This window comes from Sciurus vulgaris (assembly GCF_902686455.1).
Source record: "Sciurus vulgaris genome assembly, chromosome: 10".
NCBI lineage: Eukaryota > Metazoa > Chordata > Mammalia > Rodentia > Sciuridae > Sciurus > Sciurus vulgaris.
The window spans coordinates 103,086,146-103,111,946 of NC_136470.1; the positions used below are offsets into that span (position 1 = coordinate 103,086,146).

At 38.5% G+C, this 25,801-nt stretch overlaps 2 protein-coding genes across 4 annotated transcripts; one reads left to right on the forward strand and one right to left on the reverse strand.

Moving 5' to 3' along the window:
- Window positions 1–1,342: 1,342 nt before the first annotated feature.
- MYNN (myoneurin) lies at window positions 1,343–17,381 on the reverse strand. 3 transcript variants are annotated; one of them, XM_079155780.1, is made up of 8 exons: window positions 16,523–17,381; window positions 15,247–15,543; window positions 9,545–10,335; window positions 8,274–8,433; window positions 6,456–6,634; window positions 5,520–5,603; window positions 4,313–4,399; window positions 1,343–3,036 (listed from the first exon to the last, which is right to left on the reverse strand). In XM_079155780.1, exons 2-8 carry the CDS (start codon window positions 15,510–15,512, stop codon window positions 2,774–2,776), a joined length of 1,830 nt encoding a protein of 609 aa, XP_079011906.1. In that variant the 5' UTR covers window positions 15,513–15,543; window positions 16,523–17,381; the 3' UTR covers window positions 1,343–2,773. The 3 variants fall into 3 exon arrangements, with proteins under 3 accessions (XP_079011906.1, XP_079011908.1, XP_079011907.1); XM_079155782.1 differs by having other exon boundaries at window positions 15,247–15,317; window positions 16,523–17,379; XM_079155781.1 differs by lacking the exon at window positions 5,520–5,603.
- Window positions 17,382–18,945: 1,564 nt separating this feature from the next.
- Window positions 18,946–23,770, forward strand: ACTRT3 (actin related protein T3). The gene is made up of 2 exons (XM_079155054.1): window positions 18,946–20,097; window positions 20,569–23,770. Exons 1-2 carry the CDS (start codon window positions 19,898–19,900, stop codon window positions 21,485–21,487), a joined length of 1,119 nt encoding a protein of 372 aa, XP_079011180.1. The 5' UTR covers window positions 18,946–19,897; the 3' UTR covers window positions 21,488–23,770.
- The last annotated feature ends 2,031 nt before the right edge of the window (window positions 23,771–25,801 follow it).

The window sequence follows — 25,801 nt, forward strand, 5'->3', positions numbered from 1 at the left end:
GGTATTGCTATTTCTTAAACTCATTTCTGATATGAATTAAGATGTTAGAGCTATTAGTCTAGAATTTTTTTAAATTAGTACATGTACATTGTCTATTTTAACCACTTTTATGTGCACGATCTCCATAGGAATGGAATATACAGAAAAGATGATAAAATACCTGCAATGGAACTGATGGAACCTTTGACTTTGAAAAAAATGTTTTCTAAAACTTTATCAAAATTATCCTGTGAAATGAAACATGAAACAAATATTGAAAATTAGCAAAAAAATTATTTATATATGTTCTGTAATTTCCTTTTAAAAAGTCTAAAACCTAACAATACAGTAGGAATAATCTAATACAAAATTAATTTAGAAAGTAATAGTTTCTCAGTAATACATTCAGTATTGTAAAGATAGACTTTCAAAAAAGTCTGTAATACTTGAATAGTTAAGAATAAGTCTTTCCTGCATTGCTTAACAAATATATATAAATATATTTGTAAATATATGTAAAGAAGGACAACTAAAATGATTCATTGAGTGTTAGCACGACTACCAGATACAACTACAATGCAAGCATGTTATGATAAGTAGTATAGTATTATGAGAATTATTATATATATATTCAAGTTTTCTTGGCAATTAATTCGTGAAGAGTAGAGGATAACAATGACTGAAGCAATGTAAATTTAAAGTAAAATTATTTTAGCTAAGCAAATAATGTGATTTTAAAAAAGCACAACCTTGGCCACTCCAATTCTACCAAATAGTACAAAAATAGTAAATTTGGAGGCTAATTTTATGCAAAGGTAAAATGCTAATTATTATATTTGAGGAAATTTGGCAATTCTTGCCCTCAGAATTATGGCATGACAATATTTTTTAAAAAGAAATTTTATCCATTAGATGTTTGGAATAACAAAGATATAAATTAAATGTAATCTTTCCATTTTTTGCATACTTCTTAAAGAGGCTAAGTGTTTTAATTTTTAAAAAAATTTCTTCACATTCCATTTTCCTATTGAATTTAAGTCATAACAGACTGGTTTAACATTAAGCTTCATAGATTTTATTTAACCCCAGTATGTTAACTTAATACAGATGCATAGATTTTTTAGCTAAGTGGCCAAACATTGAATTTGTATTATACAAGAGGCATTTCATACTTTAATTAAGCCATTTCCACTGGTGGCAATTTATCATGAAAATAAACTGTGTGTATGTGCTATGAAATGGTGAAGATCTCTCCAGTGTATAAGAATTTATTTTTTTCATTACATCCTCCATTTGGTTCCTATGACTTGGACCCCAAATTAAAAAAAAAAAAAAAAATTATGATTAAAGAAAGCAAGACCAATAAACACATTAACTTTATTACAGGTGTAGTTTAAAACTTGAAAACAAGTAAGCCATAACTAATGCATGGCAGAAATGGGAAATAATGTCACTATGCTGTTCAATTGGCATTATGGGAACTGACTTTGTGAAACTGATAATTTAATGTCCAAAGATCAAGGGAGAAAGAAATTAATATGTAGGAAAAGTGAGATGAGAAGAGTGGTAGTAAATATGAGGATAAATACTGACTTTTCAATATTCTCTTGGAAGGTAAAGGACCACTGTGAAACTATGACAACAACCCAAAGTTGTAGTTTAATTTAGAAAATTTAAAAACACAAAGCTTATATAAAATGTTTGATAAACTGGCCTTTTGATAGCCCAAAATGTTAACTTTAACTGACGTTGATTTTTTAACTTCTTTTTCTTTTATGAGGTGCTGTGGACAGCCACAGCCTCAAGTTTGCTATGCAGATTTCTTAATCTTTATGCAATATAATGTATCAAATTTAGAAATCAAGTGATTTCTAGTTTACACTCTTTGTATCCAGAAAATTCTTTTTAGAATATATTTTAAAAAGTATATAATTGGCATGAGAGGCTTATCAAAAATTTTCAAAACTCAGTATATATTCCTCATTTCCAATCCAAAAACTCAATAAAATATAAACTGAATCAAATTTCAAAACTGTCTTTTGACTAGATTAAAAACACCAAATATGTTTAAAATTCATTTTGAAAATATAGTCTCAAATAAATCAAAAACCTGACTCAACTGACCACTGGTTTAGAACCCAGATTATTGAGTTCTAAATGACAAAAATGTTTATATATAGTTTCCTAGATCTTAAGAGCAAACAGTTCTTTTGGTTTCACTAGAGAAGTTACCTCTAATGGAACATATTAATATAAAAACAACACAGCTCTTATTCAGTAACTAAATTTTCATAGGTGGAAATATGAACATTTTTTCCACCATAGTTTATGGTTTGATCTATGGGACTTACTTTGGGACTGATACTAGCATGGATTTTGTTTAAATTTTAAGCAGGATGGGGCACGGGAAGATTAGAAAATTCCACAGACCAAATAGAAGCACTACAAACTGACAGATTCTACTGCAATAAATGAAGTGCAATTCTAAAATGCAAAATAAAAATGGAATTAAGGAGGCTTTAATTTAAAAGAATAAAACTAATCCGCCCACCCAAGATAGTGCTACCATAGAATTCATTCCTTAAAAATCTGTGTATATAGTCTAGACATAAAAGCCCCAAATCAAAACAAGTACTGCAGTTATGATGCAGCATCAGGTGCTTTTACTTCAGTGAATGAAAAAAAAAGGTCACAATTCAAATGAATGAGAATTTAATATGAATATATGCTCCTTACCAGAGATGTTTATGCTTACTACCACAGACATCTTAGCGATTCCACATTCCTCACAAAGTCAGTATAATTGTTGTAAAAAAATCAACTGTGGTTCTGAATACCCATTCACAGTTGACCTCAACAATGTATCTGATGTAGGAGACTGATTATCTGTGACAGGCAGAAGCATGTGGTGGTCCTCAGTCCCAAGGGGAAGAGTTAATGGTAAAGTCATATCAGAAGGCTTCACATCCATAGTTTCTGACAGAGGACTTTTCTGTATGGAATCTTGTTCACTCAAAGTATGATCCTCCACATTGGAATCCAGAGTTTTATCTGCACCTGAAATGGAAGGGAAAAAAATTTACACAATCTTTAAAAACAAAACAAAATACCTAAAGTAGACTAATTTACTTACTTGTCACAGAATTGCATTTTAACTTCCACACATCTGTGTAAGCACTCTCTCTTTTACTAATATGCCTGCCTCATTTATACATACTCCATCTAGGTTTCAAGGCTAGGTTCAAGCACCAACTCCATCATAAAAATGGAACTAGTTATTCTAGATCAGAATGAACTTTTTAAAAATTTTATACATTTGTCAAGTTTCCTATACTGCCTTGTGGCACCTCTCTCTCTCTCTCATTGCTATATAATAGTCTACCTAGGTATGCTTTGAATCTTCCACTAGACTGTAAATTCTAAGTACTTGGAAGGTACTGAAAAAAAATGTTTTAATGAGAAGTTCATATTATTCTGTGAGCTCAAGTTCAGAAGATGGCACTTTCATTTATATTAAGAGGTCAGAAATTCTGCTCAGGGAAGAAACTTTCTGCTACCTGTTTTTTTTGTTTTGTTTTGTTATTTCTTCAGTAGTCCTGGGGTTTTGAATCTTGGGATGCTCTACCAGTCACATCCCCACCCCTTTTTATTTTGAGACAGGTCTCACTAAGCTGCTGAAGCTGGCCTTGAACTCATGATTCTCCTGCCTCAGTCTCCGGAGTTGTTGGTATTACAGTGTGCACCACCAGGCCTGGCTCCATCAGCTTTAAACATGCTCCTGTAAACTTCTGACATGATTTCTGTTTCATTATCCTCATTAAATAGACAAAGTCTGCATATTTGCTTTCATAAAACAATTTTCTGTATTCTTCCCAATTCAACCAGTTAAGAATACAACCTGTGCTTTCTTGTCCAGCACTTCATGAACTCATTACAAAAAGCCTGGAATGAACCCTCCCTTCCCCATCTCCATTCTTTGAATCTCTCTCTACCATTCAAGTTTCCTAAAATTAGAACTTTTCAAATACTTCAGAAAAACTATATCACTTTTTTTTTTTAACCTTTATTTATTTTTATGTGGTGCTGAGGATCGAACCCAGAGCCTCACACATGCTAGGCAAATGCTCTACCACTGAGCCACAGCCCCAGTCCCAACCATATCCTTTTGTGTCTGTTATGTCCATGTTTTCCATTTATTTTAGTTTTCTGTCCTTAGTTTTTAAGAATTGATAACTAAGTTTTTAAGAATTGATAACTAAGTTAAGCTATTAAAATGTACACTTCAACATTTTAACAGGAGACTAACAAATTTTTTAAATATATAAGCACTTACCGGAATGGACTTTTGTTTTGTGCTTCTTTAAATTTTTAATATCTGTGTAAGAATTTCCACATAATTCACAGATAAATGGTCTTTCTCCTAAAAAGCAAGTCAAAACTTTAATATTTAAAAAGCCATTATGACAAAAATATCAATGTTTATAAATACAAGGCAAAAATTATTATACTATTTAAGTTGGGTTTCAAACTACCATTTTAATCACTTGGTTATAATATAGCGAAATAAGAAAGTTTAGACGCATAGGCATTCCTGTACTTCATAGTATATTTCTATTTCAGAGAAATTTGAGTATTTTCATTATCTGAAATTTGTTTGCAAACCAAAAAGTAACCTACTCTTTTATTTCTCAGATATTTTTTGAGTGTCAATTTATGCCAGACCCTGGCTAAAAGAGCTAGAGAAAAAAAAGTAATCACGGTTTCTGCTCTCAGGTACCTTATAAATTAGAAAAAATTCTTAAATAATGACAATATGGTACAATATTAAAATTCTTTCTCTCTCTCTCTCTCTTTTTTTTTTTGGTGGTGTCAGGGATGGAATCCAGGGCCATGCACATGTTAGGCAAGTGCTCTATTCTTGAGTCACATCCCCAGCTCTATAATTCCTTTGAAATAAGAGCTATTCAGTGCTTCATACCATAGACCAAGAAACATGAGAATACAGAAGTTGCCAATAAATTTATTAAATCTCTACTAGACATTCACACTAATCTACATAGGAATTATGAGGACAAATTCTTTAAAATGAAAAGTATACTTTAAAAGTGGCATTTCCTTTGTTTTAAATATTTTCTTTATACAACTTTGTGCTACTTTTTACAATGAACATTTCAACATTTAAATTTATTCCTAAATTTTGCATATAGAAACATTGTTTAATAAGATAATCTGATATGTTCTTGGTATTGTCAATTCCTTTTTGTTTCTTGGTACATTTGTGTAATTTAATTCAAGTCATATTGATTATCTGGCATATTTCTTGAAAAATCTACTCAATTCTTGACCAAATTTAATTCATATTTTAAACTAAAAAAAAAAGGAAACTAAAATGTTGATATTTACACATTAAAATATTGTTATATATATAGGTAAATTATGACTAGATACCATATTAAGTTCATAATGGTTTGAAAGCCAAGGTTTACATTAAAAGAAATTAAGAGAGAACAAAAAATAATACGTTCTCCCTAAACACAGACCTGTATGGGATCGAAAGTGTTTGTTGAGCTCTCCTGAGGAAATAAAACTTTTCCCACAAATACCACATATGTATGGTTTTTCACCTAGATGGAAAATAAAAGATAGCGAAGTGGTGTACTATACCAACATAATATTTGTCAATTACAAATAATCTAAAGTAATCTATTTTAAAATATTTAAATTAAAACATATGTTGTATTTTAGAGGTATTTTCAGTGATCCAACTTATAAGAATTATTAATGAATTTTATACTGTTCTTATAACCTGACACTTTTCACATACTAAAGCTTTATTCCTATAAATATCCCTTCTAGTAGAGATGAATTGGGCAAGGAGATTTTTAGGTGATTAGGAATATGTAAATTCATCAATCTATATTTTGGATTTTGCTATTATATTATTCAAGGAGAATAAAGCACTTAAGGAAGATTTTCTTTTAAAACATACCCTAACAAAAAAATGAGACTCAAATCAATAATTTGCTGCAAGACTGCATAATTTGCTGAATTATGTTTAAGTGACAAATCTTAGATGTCTATGTAGGAAAGGTCCTAAGAAGTTTTAAATTCTGTCCTACCCAAACCCTTTTCTACCTCTTAACTTCACTCCGCAATTTTATCCAAAGGAAATAAATTCTCAAGAGGATAAGGATGTTTTCTAAAGTTATAAAACATGTCTTAAATCAAGTTTATATAGTATCAAAATTACTTCACTGATTTTAATGTGTGTTACACAACAAAAAATTTCATCTACCTGTATTATTCTAGAAAACATCAGATTTTATATCTGCTATTTATGTGAAAATCAAAATGGCTTCAAGAAGTACAGGTATCTAACTATAAAATCTATAATCTTCCTTCTATAAAGGCCCTATTCCCCTTTTTCCTTTATTTAGAACTTTCCTCATCTTAGGCAATCTGTGTTAAACTCTTACCTGTATGTTTTCGAGAATGAGTGATAAGAGAACTAGAGACAGCAAATGCCTTTCCACAGGTGTCACACACATAAGGCTTTTCTCCAGTATGCCTACGGACATGATAGGTCAGTGTGCTGGCCTGGGCAAATCTCTGTCCACATCTATCACAAACATATGGCTTCTCTCCACTGTGCTTCCTGTTGGTAAATAAATATAAAATTGTATTCTGTTAAATAAAACAATTTCAAGGTGAAACTATGTAGCAATCATTTTGCAAATGATTTTTCATGTATATTTTATTTCAAATTAAAATCAACAGTTGTTTCAATGTACAGCACTGCCAAAAATAATGTTTTAATTATTAAAACATTAGTTCTGAGATCAATCCAGAAAGTTTTGATCTCATCTTTTTATGGGTGCCAGAGAGTCCCTAATACTGCAATTATTTTTTTATTAGTCCATTTGCTCATTTGTCAAAACTCCTTCCTCAAATCACCAGAACCTCCTTACGTGTCCTTGCTCCTAGCCGACATCTTGCCTCCTATATTGTTTATTTTCCAACTGGAAACAAACATGAGGATGATAGTTCGTCTTAATCCAAAGACTCTACTTGTACAATACTTGAGGTCCTACTCAATGACATCACTCCTACAAGTTACCCTATCCTACATCATCTACCCCCGCTAGTGGATCACAACATACAATGTCTTTCATCTTAAAAAAAAAAAAAAAACCTGACCCTGCAAATTCCTCCATTTATCTGTTCCCTTTTACCAAAAATCTGAGTTTCTAAAACTTCTATTTCCATTTCTTTTCTACTTACCTCTTCTCTACTAACCTCTGCTAACAAGGCTTTTGTTTTGAAGGTTACTGACCTCCCATTTCACTAAATCCAAGTCAATTCTTAAGTCTTCATCTACCTATCATCAGAATTTTGCAGGTGATCATGCCCTTCTGGAATAATTTTCTTAACTTGGATACCAGGGCAGCCCACTTTCCTGGTTTTCCTCTTATATTGGCTCCTCCTTTCTAGTCACTGCTGCTGGTCTTGCACATATCCCAAATCTAAGAGATCCTTAGAGTACTTTAGGATTCAGTCTTCTGATCCTTTTTCTATCCACATTCACTCTTATTGACCTCATTCAGTCTTATAGTTTTAAGTACTATTCATAGACTGATGACTATCAAATTTGCCCCCTAAACTCCAGACTTAGATAACTAATTATCTATGGCACATTTGTCAGATGTATAGTAGTCATTTCAAACTTAACATGTTAAGGACTGTAATTCTAGATTCTTGTACTCCTTAAACAGCTCTCTCTATAAACCTTCTCCATCTCAGTTAATGTCAACTCCATCCTTTCAGATTCTTAGGCCCCAAACCTTGAAATCATCTTCTACTCTTCTTTCAGATCCTGGATCCAGGCTGTCAACAAATTCTGTTAGTTCTACCTCTAAAATGTATCTGGAAACTGACTGCTATCTATCCCCTTCACTGTTATCACCCTGCCCTAAGTCATCATCCTTTTCACTTGAATTTTACATACAGATTCCTAACTGGTCATCCTGCTTCCATTCTTGCAATCCTACAGTCTTTTCCTAATATAGCAACCAGAACAATCCTCTATGCAAGTCATATCACTTGTTTCTCAGTCTCAATGGTTTACTGCTGGGGGTCTGGGGGTTTGCAGACTACACCATCCAAGCTAAGAATACTGAATGGTGGAACCACAATTAGAGCTATACTGTCCTGAATTCTAGTACAGCAGTATATTCATAAGACTATGGCAATTAACAAACTTAAAGGTTAAAAAAGTCATTTTTTGTTTGTATTACCTTGCATGAATCTTGAGATTGCTAGAAGTTGCAAATTGTAAATTGCATGCATCACATTTATAGGGTTTTTCCTCACCATGATGCATGCGACTATGGAAGACTAGCTGGCATTTCTGAGCAAATCCTTTATCACATAATTCACATTTGTATGGCCTCTCACCTAAAGGAACAAGTAAATAACATTTATGTTAAGAAGGAAAAATTCTGTTTTAGTTGCTGAAGTCATTTATGTTTTCAAAAGTGTTCATCAACATTACTAGTTTTGATATTCAGGAAATGTTAACTGCTGGAAATAAAAGTAAATAGGACCTCTTTCCAGACTATTGAAAACACTGGTAGAACTAAAAGAAATGACTGTTTCTCATTATAAGTCATAATAGTGAAAGGTAATCAATAAGAGAAATAAATAGTGTTATCTAAAAAAAGTACAAATGTAAGTGTACCAATGGTGTTCATACTTTTCCACTAGAAAGAGAACAAGCAAAGTAAGATAAATACAGAAACTGAGGAAAGAATGTACATATAATTCTAATAAACATGTTCAGAAGTCAACCAAGTCTAGGAAGCATATAATGAGAAGAGCTGGTAATGTGAAAATTGGCTTGAATTATAATTACATTTTCTCTTACCAACTGTAATCTTGTCTCTGTTAAATACTTAGCAAGCTAGAACTAAGTTTATGCTTATTTTGAGAGAAAATGGGATAAAGAACTGGCACCTCAGGATTTAAAATGTTGATTACAATAAAACAAATAGCCATTAAATACTTGTTTATAATTACAAATAAATTTCCAGCAGTCTAACATTGCTAAATACTTTCATGAACAAAAGAATATGGCAAAAATTGGTCATAAGTAGAAAATACTGTATGCTTATATGTTGCCTATAAAAAATATTATTTTAGGTCAGAGTATAGATAGCTCTGTGGTAGGCTGTATCCTTAGAATGCTCAAGGTTCTGGGTTCAATGCCCAGTATCCCCCACCCAAATCATTTTAGTTACAGTATAAAAAATATCAGCCAGGTGCAGGAACACACTATAATCCCAATGACAAGTGGTGGCTGAAGCAGAAGGATCACTAGTTTGAGGCCAATCTCATCAACTTAGCAAAACTCTGTCTTAAAAAAATGAAAAAAGAGACTGAGGATGTAGCCCAGTGGTAAAGCACCTCCGATTTCAATCCCCAGTACCAAAACAAACAAACAAACAAAAAATTTCCCCAAACAACCCAACAACAAAAAGACCAGTTCCCACAAACCAGTTAATCTTACCTGTATGAGTTCTTACGTGCGTTTTCAGTTGATTACACTGGGTAAATGCTTTTCCACACAAGTGGCAAACATAAGGTTTCACTCCTTTATGTATTCTCATGTGTCTTCTCAAGCTGCTGGCTTCAGAAAACACTTTCCCACATGTGTTACATGTTGGCTTGGCCTTGGAATACCTCTGATCCAGTTCTTCCCCAGAGTTCTCCAGCTCATAAGGACTCTTGACACTGGCTATATTAGACATAGAGTGCTCTTTCAGAGCACAATTTGGCTGTGATTTTCCACGCTTCCGTTTCACTCTAACAGTTTGCACAATATCTTGTGCAGGAAAGGTATTCTCCACAACCGATGTCAACTCGAGTTCTGAATTGTCTCTTTGTGTAACTTGTTCAACTACAGGTGTGGACAATTTATTTGCATCTAGGAATAATTCAACAGATGCATTCTCTAAAATGTCACTGGGATATTGCACTGTTTTATTCTGCCCTGTTTTCTGGGAGTTGAAAGCTTTTTTCTTCTTTTTAGTTTGAGAAGATTTCTTTGCTAAAGCTCCTCGTTTAGAATTTGCCTGAACTAAATCTGTAGATACTTCTGATTTTTCCCGATTGTTATAATCTCGAAGAGTAAGAAGACAAGTCTGTTGATTCAATTCAATGTTTCCAGTAATACTAGATATCTCCGTAGAAGAGGGATTAGCAATAAAAGCAAAATCTTCCATCTTTATTTTACATTTAGTTACTACCTCTTCCACTTTGAGATAGTCAGCAGCCTGATGAATTTCTTTAACATTCCAACTGTAAGGAAACAAGGCTAAATGACAATATTCTGATCAAAGAAAAACTGTTTTTGAAACAAAGCTGCAAATATATTTCAATGTCTTTTAAAGACCAAATATAACAATGCTGAAAAAGGTGTAACTTAACAACAAATGTACAGAATTTAATTCATTCAAAATAAATGTTTAGGAAAAGATCTTCAATTTTACAGAATTTGAAAAGATGGAAAATAATGGCTATAGCTGCAGGTGGACCACTACAGAAAAACAAAATGTTTAATTATCTGGTTGCTTTTAAAAAACCATGGAACACAAAAATAGTTGTTGGCAACTCCCTGCTTCCTGCCATTCACCCTGAGGTCTCTTAAAATAGCAACCAACTTTTCTGGATTGGCAACAGGAAGAGTCTAATGAAACTTGTCTTCTACTATTCTGCCCTGCTCTGAAACTTTACTATGTATGTAAATCACCCAGGAATTGTGTTAAATAAAGATTCAAATTCAGGAAGTCTTTATGGAGCCTAATATTCCACATTTCTAATATATTCCCTAGTGATGTCAATGTTTCAGGTCCATGGATCACAGCTGAGAGGAATAATGTTTTAGAATGCATTAAGCTCTCTAGCAATCTTCCCACATTTTTTGTTGATACTCAACCTGAGTTGGCTTTACAGTTTGTCATGTTAGAGTTATACAGAAAGACAAGTCCCCTGTTCAGCATCCTAGTTAATATTTACTGAGCATCTAACATTAGTGGTGTTGAGAGATATTATGAAATATCAAATTGTCCCTGCCCACCAGAAGTTTAAAATATAGAGAAAGGTTATTTGGTAAATCGCTAGATTTGGCTGGCAGTACTAGCAGATTAATTATGGTGAGACTGCACCTTTAGAAACTTCTATTTTCTTAGATATACAACTAAGAAAGTTGGGTTGGTATCACTACTAGAAATATGACCCTTCTTAATGAGGATGGATACACACACCCTCAAGTAACCTTCCTTGTCATTTCTCCCCCAAATAATTTGGTTCTCTAAGATGATCTCTTCTACTTTCCCTCTTCATTATAAACAGAAAAGGGTTTTAATTATATCTGATAATATTAATATAGTGATGGTAATATTATTACTTTTAGGACTAAAATTTGAATCTTAATTAAAAATAATAGTATCATGAACTTCTAAGATCTCTACAAGCATCCTACAGTACCTATAAAACTCTATTCATGTTCTCATCATTTTCCAATTAAACCTACATTGCTTGTTTCCTCTTAATTCAATCTAGCATTATAAATGCTTTTAAAATTTTTTATTTTATTGCAAACAATCATTTTGCAGCTCCTTATACATGAAGTAGAATTGTAGGCTAATTTGTAAACCTAACCATCAGCTTAGAGTATTTTATTCTCCCGGAAAATCCATCCAAGTTCATAAACAGATTACAAATAAATTTTGGGTACAGTTTGAGTCTTTCTCCTAAATAAAAAAATAATACCTAAGATATTCTTTTCTTACTGGCCACTGGCTATAATTTAAAAATATATAGTAAATCTTTGCAATTGTGTTAATTCTCTACTTGCAAAAGTATAGCAGAAATTCCCCAAATATAATTATATTTGCTTTTTATACAAATTTTTTCTTATGGGTGTACAGCATCCTCATTATCTAAAAACATTTCTCAGTATTTTTATTGGCTTTATAATCTGTTACTAAAAGTACAATTAATGAGAGACACTACTAGAATGAAAATCAAATTTACTATACTACTTATTATTAACTAAAACAGACCTTGTGGTCTCAAATTATTGTGCTCATTGTTGCATAAAATGAACCATCAGATAACCAAGTCAGGTAGCCTTAAAAGCCAATAAAACGGTCATTAAGACACATTAATTGTTCAATACTGAAATAGTGAATCACACAACTATTTGTCTATTTCATAGTCTATAATATCAGTGACAGTCAAGAGAGCCAATTGGCATTTCAATAACTGATCTTTTGCTTTTGTTTATAAACACTAAGTTACAACATCTAAACTTCTATCATCTTTTGGACAATCATTGAAGGTCATTTAATTACTTATTGCCAGTTATATGGCTAAATACTTTACAGAATCGGTTTGCTTAATCCTCAGAATGTGCCTATGAAATCTTTTATAATCCTCATTGTACATACAAATGAAAAATCAGGGACTGGGGGTATAGGTCAGTGGTAGAGCACTTGTCTAAAATGCATGAGGGGGAAATAGGCACAGTCATACATTGCTGGTGGAGTTGCAAATTGGTGTAGCCACTTTGGAAAACAGTATGGAGATTCCTCAGAAAGCTTGGAATGGAACCACCATCTGACCCAGCTATCCCACTCCTCGGCTTATACCCAAAAGGACTTAAAATCAGCATACTACAGTAAAATGCATGAGGCGCTAGGTTTAATTCCCAGCATTGTGTGTGTGTGTGTGTGGTGAGGGGCGTCAGAGTTCTAAAAAATTATGTAACTTGTCCAAGATCACAGAGTGTCAGAACCAAGATTCCAAGATTTGACCAAGGCAATTTGCTCCTGGGCCCACAAAATTCTATTACTCTGTTTGGGTTTTGTTTGCTTGTTTTGGTACTAGGGATTGAACCCTGGGGCACTCTATCACTAAACCATATGCCCCAGTCCTTTGTTTGTTTGTTTAGTCAGAATCTCAAATTTGTGATCTCCCTTGGAATCTGGGACACAGGCAAGCACTATCACGCCTTTTTTCTTAATAACTAAATTGTATAGCCTTTCTATTTTGGTATAAATCTTTTCTTACACTCCTGGCTGGGCTCAAACAATTAGTTCCCCAGCTCACCAGGAAAGATATGCACCGAAAAATACTGAACAAAACACCTGGCTCTTCTTCACATTGCTTCTTTGCATGAAGGCACAAAGAAAGATGCTCTGCAGTGAGTTCAAATCAAGTTAAGATCTTTTCCTGCATAGTTAACCAAGAAAAAGAAACCATTAAATTAAAGGTCAACCAAAAATCACTGGTATGTGGTTATTTGTATCAAGTATTCTAATATCTTAGATTAGAGGCACCTGCACAATCAACTATTTAGCAAATTTAAGTAATTTATTATGTGAGATTAATCTATGACATTGTTTTGTTCCCTTATTCAAGTGAACAGAACTGATTCACTTAAAATTTTCATTTTTACCAAAATTTAAATATAATTCCAAAAGAACATGAAGTTTTCTTTTCAAAAGGGTTAAGCAGTATCCTGGATTCTAGCTTTTTAAAGTAGTATAGTTCCACAGTAAACTGCAATATACAAAGAAAGGATTTTACTTAATGTACATGCATGTATCTATAAAGATCTTCAGGAAAAAAAATGAATATATATAAAATGTTATAAATGTTACAGTGGTTATTATCGGATGGCAGAATTTCAGGTGTTTCCTTTTTTTTTTCTTCTAACTTTTCTCTGAAAAAATGTGGAAACAGAAGGTGGGTGGGGAGCACAGGAAAAAAATGAATGTTATTAGTTATTGGAAGGAATAAACTAATGTTTATTGGGGCTTCAAGTAAATTTTCATGTGATCTTTACAACAAAATCACAGTAGCTATTTCTCATTTTTACGGATGGGGAAACTGAAGCCCAGGGAGGTCACCTCTTGGTCAAGGAGACAGTGATTGGCAGGCAATATCTCATTCCAAAGTTCATAAATTTATGTCAGAAGATTATGAATAGTCAAGCCTGGGGATGTGGCTCAGTGGTAGAGTGCTTCCCTAGCATGTGTTAGGCCCTGGGTTCAGTCCCCAGCACTATAGGCGGGGGGCACTGAGAATAGTCTACTTATATTCACACTTTCATAAGTGGTAGAAGAAAGAAGACAGGAAAAATTTGATCAGTTTCTCTTTGCTTTATCCTCTCCCCCTTTTCTCCTACAACTATTAAATGTATTGCTATTAATCTTAACTATCTGATTCATTTGTAGAGGAGACACACAGTGCCTTTATTATCAGATCCCTCAGTATCTACTGCAGTGACAGCAGTAAGCATCTTAGAGAAGCACTCTAGCACCTCTAACCTGATTTAAGCAGTGAGTTAACGTTAAGAGATAACAGAAAGAGTTATTGCCATCTATGCTCCAGCAAAGTAATTTTCCAGATTCAGGATCAGGAAGATATCCTCCACAATGTATTCATGGTTGGCAATGGAAACACTACTGTATGAGTCAGAAGTTCTTCCTTTCCCCAGCTATACTTCAAACACTTAAAAGAGGTAGGAGACAGAGGGAAGGAGAAAGAACAGAGGAATATAAAGATCAAAAAGCAAAGGGAAGGGCTGGGGTTGTGGCTCAGTGGCAGAGCACTTGGCCTAGCATGTGTAAGGCACTGGGTTCAATCTTCAGCACCACATTAAAAAAATAAGGGTTTTGTGTCGATCTACAATTAAAAAATATATGTAAAAAAAGCAAAGAGGAACTGAAATTCACTCCTTAAATTTCACATTTACAAAGCTGAAATCACAGGCTTTGTTGTGCTAGAACTCTGTTTTTTGTGCTTATCAAATACTTGTTAATCCCAAAGTGGTCATACTGACTTCTTTATTAAAAGGAAAATGTAGTGGGCCAGGTTGCCCATGCCTGTAATCCCCAGCTGCTTGGGAGGCAGAGGCAGGAGGATCACAAGTTCAAAGCTGGCCTCAGCAAAACCGAGGCTCTAAGCAACTCAGTGAGACCCTGTCTCTGAATAAAATACAAAATGGGGCTGGGGATATGGCTCAGGAGTCGAGTGCCCCTGAGTCTAATCCCTGGTACCTCCCCAAAAGAAAAAGAAAAACACTGTGTGCATAAATGTTGAAGAACAAATGAAGAGAATGAGTAGAGAACATACAAATGTACTTTAGCTCTAAAGACTATTGAGTAGCTTTTATAACTGAAAATAAAATGTGTACTTTACCTGTCAAGATTTAAAGTTCCTGTGTATATAAACTCCAACAGTTTCTGAAATCCATCAGCCTTCACCTGACTCTGATCAAGAAAAACATTGTTTTCAGAAGTGCTTCTGTAGATTGCACCAAAATACTCACTAAAGGAGGCAAGCACATTCCTATGGGCTTTAAACTGGAATTCCCCAATCACTATGGTGCAGTCACAAAGAAAACCTGCTTCCCGTTGTTTGTTCAGTCTCTCTAAAAGGTGCTCACAGTGGTGTGAATACTGCATTTTGATATCAGAATGGAATTTTACCCTTGATCTAAAAGACAAAGAAAAAAAAGTAATCAATAACCACAAATTTTCATCAAATGTTCACTCAAGCAGTTGGTGAGGGGAGAAGGGACAAAGGACATAATTTAAATAAAAAAGGTCTTACTTTATCCCTTCTGAAAATACCTTATCAAACATGTCGGGTTAAAAATGCTGAGGGGCTGGAGGTCACAAGTTAGAGAACACTTTGGGCATCTTTGCAAGACCCAAGTTAAAAAACGAAAAAGGACTGGGGATGTCAGCCAGTGATAAAACGAGCCTGAATTCAATTCCATTGGCAATAAATAAATAAATAAATAATAATGATGATGATGCTGGGGGATAAATGACTTTGTTTTGCCTTGGACACTAATACAATTCTTTGGACATACTAATAAATGTGATAACCGTTAATGAAAATTCTTGCACAAACTGCAAAATAAGTCGCACAATTTCAAGGTTTTACATCAGTTGAACCCTCAAACATTCAAACTCAGTAAATGGTATGTTAACGGAAAAAAAAATAACAAATTATCAAGAAAGGACTCCTTGGGACAGATGGGAAGAAAAACACTTTAAAAAGAAAAAGATTCTTCTCAAATCACCTAAACCTGTTAGCTTGCACCGTGCAGTTTCTCCAAAGCTCGAGGCGCGTGCCCAAGGGGCGGGGAATGCACAGGCCAAGGGTTGTCAAAGGTTCTGTCACTCTCCCCGAGGAGGCCACACCCCCCCTCCCTCCCGCCCGGCAGCCTGCGAGAGTGACAACCAAAGGCAGTCTCTCCTCGGCCTCTGCTGCCCTGCCCTCCGCCCAGCTCCCACTCCCACGAAATCCCACAGCAGAGACCGTGGCCAAGGCCACCGCTGGGGCTGCTTCGCACAGCGTTCCACCTACGCCCCGACCAGCGCTCGAACTCCAAGAAGCCTGACTTCCCACCGCCCAGGGTCGGGAGAGATCGGTGACGGGGGGCTGGGGTGAAGTGGGCACTCACCGACCGCCACCCAGGGGGAACAGTTTCTTCACTCTCTCTCCGCCATCTTGGGAGGACGTCACCGCGCCACGCTCCGCCTCTCTTCTTCCTCTACGGCGGCGTCACGTCCGGTTCTGTCGTCCCGTGGTAACTCGAGAGGCTCTAGGGCCTTCGAGGTCCGACGCCGTCCGAGGCCGACAAGCTGGCCCGCAGACCCCTGACTCCCCAGCATGCCAGGCGTCCCCGAAACAGCAGGCGTTGAGGATGCGAGACCTAAAGGCTGGTGCACAGCGCCCCGCCCGTCCTCCTCATGATGAACTCTCTGCTTGACCGACAGCCACCCTGTATCCGCCGGCACTGAGTCTGGACCGAGGCCTGGCAGCCCGCACTGCCGGCCTCTCCAGGGGCCACGCTGCGCACTGCATGCTGGGGCTTGTAGTTGCTTGTCCTCTCCCGTCATCCTCCCCTTCGGCCCAGCTGGTGGAAACTGCTGCTTTATGTACTCTGGCTCTCGGCCGTGGGGGCTGTTAACGCTGAGGGCGAGCACCCCTTTCCCTTTTACGTACCCGAAATCTCTTGGGACCCCCCTGGGTTTTGTTTGCGCCAGCCAACTATAGCTTAGTTTCCTGGATGCCCTTACCTGGTGAAAGAAGTGTGATACGCACCAAAGCGAACCAAAGCAGTAGGACACACTGGGCATGCGCAACATCAGAGGAAGGTGGGCTTTACACCGGAAAAGGTTTTCCAGCGTCTGGACCACAGCAATTTTAATACAATTATTTACGTCGAATTCTAATTTAATACAGTAAAGGAAAAGGCTATCACTTACGTCCGCAATATACAAAAGTATCAGAAACAATAAAATGAGTCTTAGTGATGTGTTAGTGTGGATTCTTTCCTATTGCCTGTAGACAACATGAATCTCAAAACTACAACTTAAATTTTTTTCTTGTTAAAATTTCTGTGTCAGGCGAGGTCGGTGACGCACGCCTTTAATCACAGCGGTGGGAGGCTGAGGCAGGAGGATCGCGAGGTCAAAGCCAGGCTCAGTACCTTAGCGAGTCCCTCAACAACTCAGACCCTGTCTCTAAATATTAAAAAAAAGGGGTAGAAATGTGGGGTACCCTTGGATTCAATCACCAGTACCCCTACCCGCAAAAACGAACTTTAAGGAATTTACCTATGACTTTATTTTAAAAGGTAATTCGTGGGATTTTTTTTCCCTACTAGGTTTTTGCTTATGGATCTTTTTCTTTGTGCGAATCAAGTTTGTGAATAAAACCACAGCTGTTTTGTAGGGGAAAAAATCAGACTGTTTCTTAAGTATATTTTTTTCTGATTCCACTGGGGAGGGGTCGGAACCCTTTTCGATAATTTATTTCGAAATACTTACAAACGTAACAGGACACTATATAGAAAAAGAATAAAACATGGTTTCGTGGCGTTTTGGGAAACCAGGGGGGAAATAAATGACAACACGAAGAATGCTCAGGAGTCGAGAGGGGTAACAACTTTTATACTGTTTAATCTCCTAAACATTGTTTTTTCAGCATTAGAAAACTTGCGATTCAAATTCAATTTTTAAAAATTTGTGGCAGTTCTTCCATGTAGCAAACCTCCAACTGAAAGATTTGGTGAATTAATAAAATAACATCCACACTAAAAGTTTAGATTCTCAAAAGTTCTACAGAGTTGTTAAAATCAATTCCTTAGAAAAACCGGTTTGGTAGCGGAAAAGGAAAACTCCTGTTTCCGCCCGGTTTCGAACCGGGGACCTTTCGCGTGTTAGGCGAACGTGATAACCACTACACTACGGAAACCCAGGTGCTGGGAGCCTTTCTGAAAGCTCCTGATATGATTGTGATAACATGCAATTTGAACCAAGTGAAGTCGGTTTAATCTTTAATGGAAAAAAACATGTATGTATATATATATAATAATAATAATCACCCAGCAAATAAAACCTCATGTTCAATTGAACAGTACGGAAAGTATTTGAGAAGTTCGACTTAACCTTCATTTTCTTGCAAAGCTCCCTTAGGTAACGCTGTAAAACCCAGACACTCGCTAATTGCCAGCCCTTTGGGTACATTTTCTTCTAGAAAGCGTTTAATTACCCATCCTTCCCGCGCCGCGTGCAGCTCAGAATCCGGGGCGCGACGTGGGGCTCTCTCTGGAACTGGTGAGCCCTGCGCGGACACCCAAGTTCCAGAGCCCGCGTCGCGGCGCTCCCCCAGCCCCACCGCTCTTACTCAGCCAGCCACGGGGCAAACCTTTCAGCCTCTCGTGGAAGGGCGTGAAAATAACTTGAGTTTCTTCTCAGTGCTCCTGAAGACAGAGGTTCCAGCCAGAGGTTCCAATTTGTGTATTTGTTTTAAAATTCCCTAAAGGGTGTGCTAAACCAGATTCCAAGGTACGCTTTTTAACACGCAATATACCTTTTTTCTCAGTATGACCTGCATATGACCTAAGGAACTTCGCTTATCCTGAAGAGGCAGACACATCCTTATGTCTAAAAATCAAGACTAAAGAATAAGACTGAGCTTCCGAAAACCGAAGGATAAAATGCGAAGACATTGCTAGTTAAACAAAACAAGTCAAAAAGAGGAGGAGGTGGTTGTGTGTTTGTTGTTTTGTTCTGCTGCTGCGGGAGCTTTAGAGACTGAGCCCGGGGCGCTCCACCACTGAACTACACCCCAGCCAGGGCTCTGCCAGAGCCAGCGCTTTGCTACTTTGCCCAGGCTGGCCTCGAACTTGTGCGATCTTCCTCCCTCAGCTCGGAATGGAACCACAGGCGACCTCGGCCGCAACCAGCTGGCTAATTTGTTTGAGTTAAGTACATTTTAAGAAACCCCGGGCAAGAAATACAAGGAAGCATTGTCAAGACCCTGAACAATAGAGTTTAAAACTCAGTTTACTTCCTAGCAATTTTCATTTTGAGGTGAGCTTCAGACACAAGGGCAGTGCCTCCCATCCTGCGACACTTTTGCCAGTTTCAAGGGCGTCTTCCAGAGCTTCCCGCGGACTCTAAAACGCACCCGTGTTAACTAGAATTCTGTGACTTTGGGAAATACTGTTTTTATGGTATTTCAGGGGGCTGAGAAGCGCGCCCGTGAAGGGGTAGATCTGCTCTCTTTGGGGCTTTTCCGGTATTGGTGTTCCGGGATGCCAGGAGGCCGAGGAGTGCCAGGCGCAGGCTGCACCGCGGGGCCTCGCCGCGGGAACCCGGCGGCCCGCCCGGCGCGCTCCCCGCCCGCGGCCGGCGGCCCGCAGCGGCGGGGCTCGGACTGACTGCGCGGTGCCGGGGTCTCTGTGACGCGGCGTTCCAGGCTGCTGGCCTGGCACAGCCCGAAGAAGGAGCGGCCCGGGACAGCTGGAGGCGGCGGCGGCGGCGGCATGAACTTCTACCAGGTACCAGTGGTGATCGACAACGGCTCGGGAGTGATCAAGGCGGGCCTGGCCGGGAACCGGGAGCCGGACTTTGTCTACCCGAACATTGTCGGCCGCGCCAAAGGGCAGAACTTGGCGGCCGACGGCGCGCTGGAGCTGTGCTTGGGCGACCAGGCGCAGGAGAGGAGACACTCACTTTCGATCAGGTACTTCCCCCTCCCCGCGAGCCGGGCGGGACCGGAGCCAAGCGAGAGGGGGCGGGCGACGGTGAGAGAAAGGATAAAGAAGTGAAGAGTCGCGGTCTCAGCCGGCGACCTAGAGTACCAAACATCTAATGGCTATTATTTGTTCCCTGTATCTACCCGGAGGTATTCAAATGTATAAAGTTATAGCTTATTATACACGAGTTCCTTTAATGGTGTTAAATGATTTATGGGGCTGTCATTTGGCGTTTTCTCTTCAAATAATTGATAATTAAGTTATACTATAATTTGGGAATATTCCGGTTTTTAAAATCAGAGTCTTGTAACTTCAACAGCCACCTCTGCTGATAGTTACCTCCTCTGAGAGGCTATAGCAATTACTGCCTATAAAGGGATACTGACTAGTCCCTGTTTGAAGAAAATAGAAACTGGAAAAATTAAAACCTGCCATTTATCTTATTGCTCTCCCTACAGCTATCCTGTGGAGCGTGGTCTCATTACTTCCTGGGGGGACATGGAGATTATGTGGAAGCATATCTATGACTCTAACCTGAAACTAAAGCCCTCTGATGGTCCAGTCTTGATTACAGAGTCAGCACTGAATCCACTGGCCAATAGGCAAAAGACCACAGAAGTGTTTTTTGAGCATCTGGGTGTTCCTGCCTTCTACATGTCCATCCAGGCGGTGCTGGCTCTCTTTGCAGCTGGCTTCACTACTGGCTTGGTGCTGAATTCAGGTGCTGGGGTTACTCAATGTGTACCCATCTTTGAGGGTTACTGTCTGCCTCATGGTGTAAAACAGCTAGATCTGGCAGGCTTTGACCTCACCAACTACCTCATGATGCTCCTGAAGGACCATGGCATCATGCTGCTTAGTACTTCAGACAGAAAGACTGTTGCAAACATTAAGGAAACCTCTTGTTATGTGGCAATGGACTATGAAGAGGAAAAGGCCAAGAAACCTGAGTGTATAGAGAAAGTTTACCAACTACCTGATGGGAAAATCCTCAAGCTCCATGACCAGCTCTTTCGTTGTCCAGAGGCCCTCTTCTCTCCAAGTCTCATGAACATTGATGCCCCTGGAATTGACAAGATGTGCTTCAGCAGTATAATGAAATGTGATATGGATCTAAGGAATTCCTTCTTCTCCAATATTATCCTTGCTGGGGGATCGACCTGTTTCCCTGGTTTAGACAAACGGTTAGTTAAGGACATGGCAAAGGTGGCACCTGCCAACACCTCAGTGCAAGTTACAGTTCCCCCAGAAAGGAAAACATCAGTGTGGATGGGAGGGTCTATTCTTGCATCCCTGTCTGCTTTTCGGGACATGTGGATCACTGCTGCAGAATTTAAAGAAGTTGGACACAACATAGTACACCAAAGATGCTTCTAAAATACAGATAAAATGATCAGAAGAAAATGTTTTGAGTATTTGTGGCAGAAAACTTTGGATACTATGTTTCAGGGAGAACAAACTATTTCAATTATCGGGATTCCATGTCTGTTCTATAATGGGGAAATAATAATGGTGATAAGGATGGAAAATGGATATTAAGTAGAACCAAGGTAAATACTATAGGAAGCACTATTCTTGACCTTGGGGAGCCTATGTTTTCCTTAGTGAGAGACCAATAGGTGGTACAACATACTATGTATCAGATAGGAAATTTAAGTTTTGTTGAAGTTTAGGCAAAGAAGTTTGCTCTGGTGAGGAAAGTCTTCATAACAGAGGTATGCCATCATGGATTGGGTGGTATTAGGACAGGTGTGTTTGGGGGGGAGTGAGTAGATATCCATGTGAGCATCCTGGATATGAACAAAGCATATTCAAAACATGTATAACAGACTGGTTTCATTAAAATGAAGAAAGAGCTCATATGGATCAGAGTAAGAGCTATGACTGGGAAGGTAAATTAAGGCAAGGACTGAAAGGTTTTAAGGGTTAAATGACCTTTAGGCAAAGATATAAAAGCAGGAGACATAAGGGAATTATGTTTAAAAAATGAATGTGGTAGTAGTTTGGAGAATAAATTGGACTGGGAAGACCCTGGAGATTCAGCGATCTCAGCAGGAAAGTTGTTAGTTTAGATATAAAGTAGCCATCATTTTACTCAAGATTATAAGCAATAGGAATTAAAAAGAAAAAAATGATGAAAAACTGACAAGACTAGGTACCTAATTAGATAGATAGGAAGGGGAAAAGAAGGGTCCGAGATGATCTGGGTAGCTGAGAGAATGGTGATAGTATTGGCAAATGATTCAAAGTATTTAGCATATGATTTATGCAAGGTACTGTGCCAAGTATAATAAGTGCTAAATCAAGAATCAGATTCTGTCCTTAAGATGATGAAACTAGGTACAGTGGTATGGACTGATAGACCTACATTTTCAGGAAGCTGAGGCAGGAAGATTGCTTGAAGCCAGGAGTTCAGGGCCAACCTGGGCAACATAGTAAGACCTCATCTCTTAAACAACCACAACAAACCCTGGCAACCTAGTAGAACAGACAGAATTCATTCATACCTAAATTATAACAATACTTGGTAGAAAGTGATTTAGTGTCCCATGAGAAGTATAAAATGCTCTAACGGTTCAATACCACTTGAGAGCTTATGGAAGACTTTCCAATAGACTTGATTTGAGGACTAGGCTTGAAGGACAATGAGAATTTATACCTCATGGAGTGCCTTTCCATCTGAATTTAGGGGCAAAATGTATGGATTTAGGTGCAAACTGCCAGCTACCAGCTGCATGACTTAAAGCAAGTTGTTAAAACTTTTTTTTTTTTTTTTTTTTAAGTATTGGCTCTAACACTGAGGTAAATCTTCAGCACCCCACCCTTTTTGAGACAGAGTCTCGCTAAGTTGCTTTGGCTGGCCTTGAACTTATAATCTTCCTGCCTCAGCCTCCCAAATTTATGGGATTATAGTGTGCAACACTGGAGGCCAGTCGTTTAAACATTTTGAAGATAAATTTCCCCATCCATAAAATGGGGTTGCTGATTTTGTCTCACAGAGTCATTGTGAAGTTCAATGAAATAATGTACTTACAGGTATTTTCAAAACATAACTTTTTTTTCTTATAAAATTAAGAGACTTATAGGTCCAGTTCAGATATTACTCCCTCCATGGCATCAAAATGATTCCTTCATGTTTCCCAGCACATTCTATTACTTGTACTTCAGCTGACCACTTATAAAGTTATACCTCTGGTTTGCTTGCCTCTCTCCTTCACTAGATAAGCTTTTGGATTTTCCTTTTCATCTCTGTCCCTCCTCTGTTGTCTTCTATGGTACACTCCCAGTAGATATGTAGATATACAAAACTGACCATAGGCACTTTCCCTGAGAGAACTGTAAGGCAAAGTTTGAGGTATAAAAAAAGATGGCCACGAAGAGCAGGAAATAACTCCGTTTGGCTTGAGTCAACATTTATGAAGAGGTATATTTCATTACTTGGCAAATGTCTTCCATTTTACTGATTGTCTGGATTGGGTAAGATGTAGAAAATGATTATTTGAGGGCAGTTTGAACAATTGATGCTTACATTCACTAGATTCATAAGCACTGACAAAGAATGATCCCTGGATTGTGTGGGGTTGTGGTTCAGTGGTAGAGTGCTTGCCTAGCACATGTAAGGCACTGGGTTCGACCTTGAGCACCACATAAAACAAAATAAACAAGAAAAAATACCATATAGGACTTACATCCTTAATAAATAAATGACTATCTAAAAAAAGAATGATTCCAACCCCTCATTTCATAATTTGTAAAGCACTTGAAAAACGGAAATAGGACTAACCATACATTATCTAATTTAAACTTCAACAGCCCAGAGAGACAGATAAGTCTTATTTCCATTTTACAAATAAGAAATTGATATTTAAAGAGGTTGTGAGATTTCAGTTTAAAGTGATCCCAAAGTAGCTTGCATGGCTAGTCAGGCACACAATACTTAATCTTGGTCTCCCAAGCAAAAGCAACCAGCCTGGAATATTCTGTAGACTCCAGCCTCTTCCATGAGTCATAGGTATTCCTTTTCTGGTGAATCTAGGGAAAGGGAACAAAATCTGAAAAATGTCAGTTTAGTTATATTTTCCCTGTCCTTAACAATCATCATAAACCAAACTCCTTTATCATTTCACTTTTAGAGGCCCTAACTCCCCTGAGTTTCCCCAACTGAGCACAAGTAAAATTTAAGATCAGCTGCACAGTTATACACCAAAGTACATCATACTGCTACCGTTTATGGCGGACTGATCCTCTTTATCACAGCACATTACTTTCAAGCCTGATCCTATTTATCACAGCACAACATTACTTTCAAGCCTTGTCAAAGACTGAAAGTTTTTTTCCCCTGGTACTGGGGATGGAACCCAGGGCCTCATGCACGCACTCTACCACTGAGCTAGATCCCCAGTCCAGAGACTTGGTTCTTGTATGAAGAAGGGCTGGGGATGTAGTTTACCTAGCATGCACGAAGCCCTGGATGCCATCCCCAATACCGCCAACAACAAAACAGATGTAGTTACACTTAATAAAACCCATCCTCTGCACAAGAAGTTAAAAAGGGTCTTCCAGGTAGAAGTGGGCAGGGCAGGAATTCGGTTGCTGCCCGCAAATCTCTTCTTGTAGACATCTCCAACAAATGTGGGAATTGGATCTAGAAATCACTGTTGTGTTCTCAGCCCTGTTTTTTTTTTGAGTGTGTGAACTCCATCTTAAGGTAACTGAGGAACAGTGCATCTGGTCTGTTTGTGGACCAAAAAACGCACTCTGCCTACTGGTTCTAGAGAAGCGAAAGCAAGCCCGCTCCATTCTTCCTGGTGACACTCTGCAAGCCCTAAAGACAGACCTGATTATCTTTTCCCCTAACAGTGGTTCCCACACTAGACTCGAGCTGGGGGGTGGGGCACGCTATGTGAATAGGTTAAATAGATAAGCCCAGAGCAGTGTCCTGGTCTCCCCACACCCTCTCTATACAGTAACAAGGAGAATCTTAAAGACACTTAAAAGAAGAAAAAGGCACTCTGAAGCACCACGATTAGTTTCATCTTTAAAATACAGTGAAAGACAGAACGTACCCCACAGAGGGGGAGGGGCGGTGCTTGCCCTCGTGGCCGGAAATGTAATCTCAAACTCCCCCCTCGCCATGAGGACAACTCTCGCGAGATTCGTGGCAAATACTTGGCCAATCGGCGCGGGCGGCGTCCCTTTCCTTTATAAGGAGCTGCGGCACGCTTCGCTGCGGGTTGCGGAGGGTGGGCCTGGGAGGAGTGGCGGTCACCTTTTTTCTAACCCTAATTGTGAATGGCGTAGGCGCCGTGCTTTTGGTCCCCGAACGCTGTTTTTCTGGCTGACTTTCAGCGGGCGGAAAAGCCTTGGCCTATCGCTGACCACCATTTAGTCTGGAGCAAACAAAAAATGTCAGCCACTGACCCGTCGCTCCTCCCGGGACCTGCGGGGGCTCGCCCGCCCTGTCCTCGAGCCCCGCCTAGAGGCCGCGGTCGGCCCGGGGCTTCTCCGGAGGCGCCCATTGCCGCCGTGAAGAGTTCGGCTCTGTTAGCCGCGGGTGCCTCGGGTGCCAAGGGCGAGGCTTAGGCCGTCTGGCCGCAGGAAGAGGAACGGAACTGGTCCCCGCGCGCGGTGCGCTTCCTTGAGCTGTGGGAAGTGGACCCGGGACTCAGTTCATACATGCATTCCCTATGG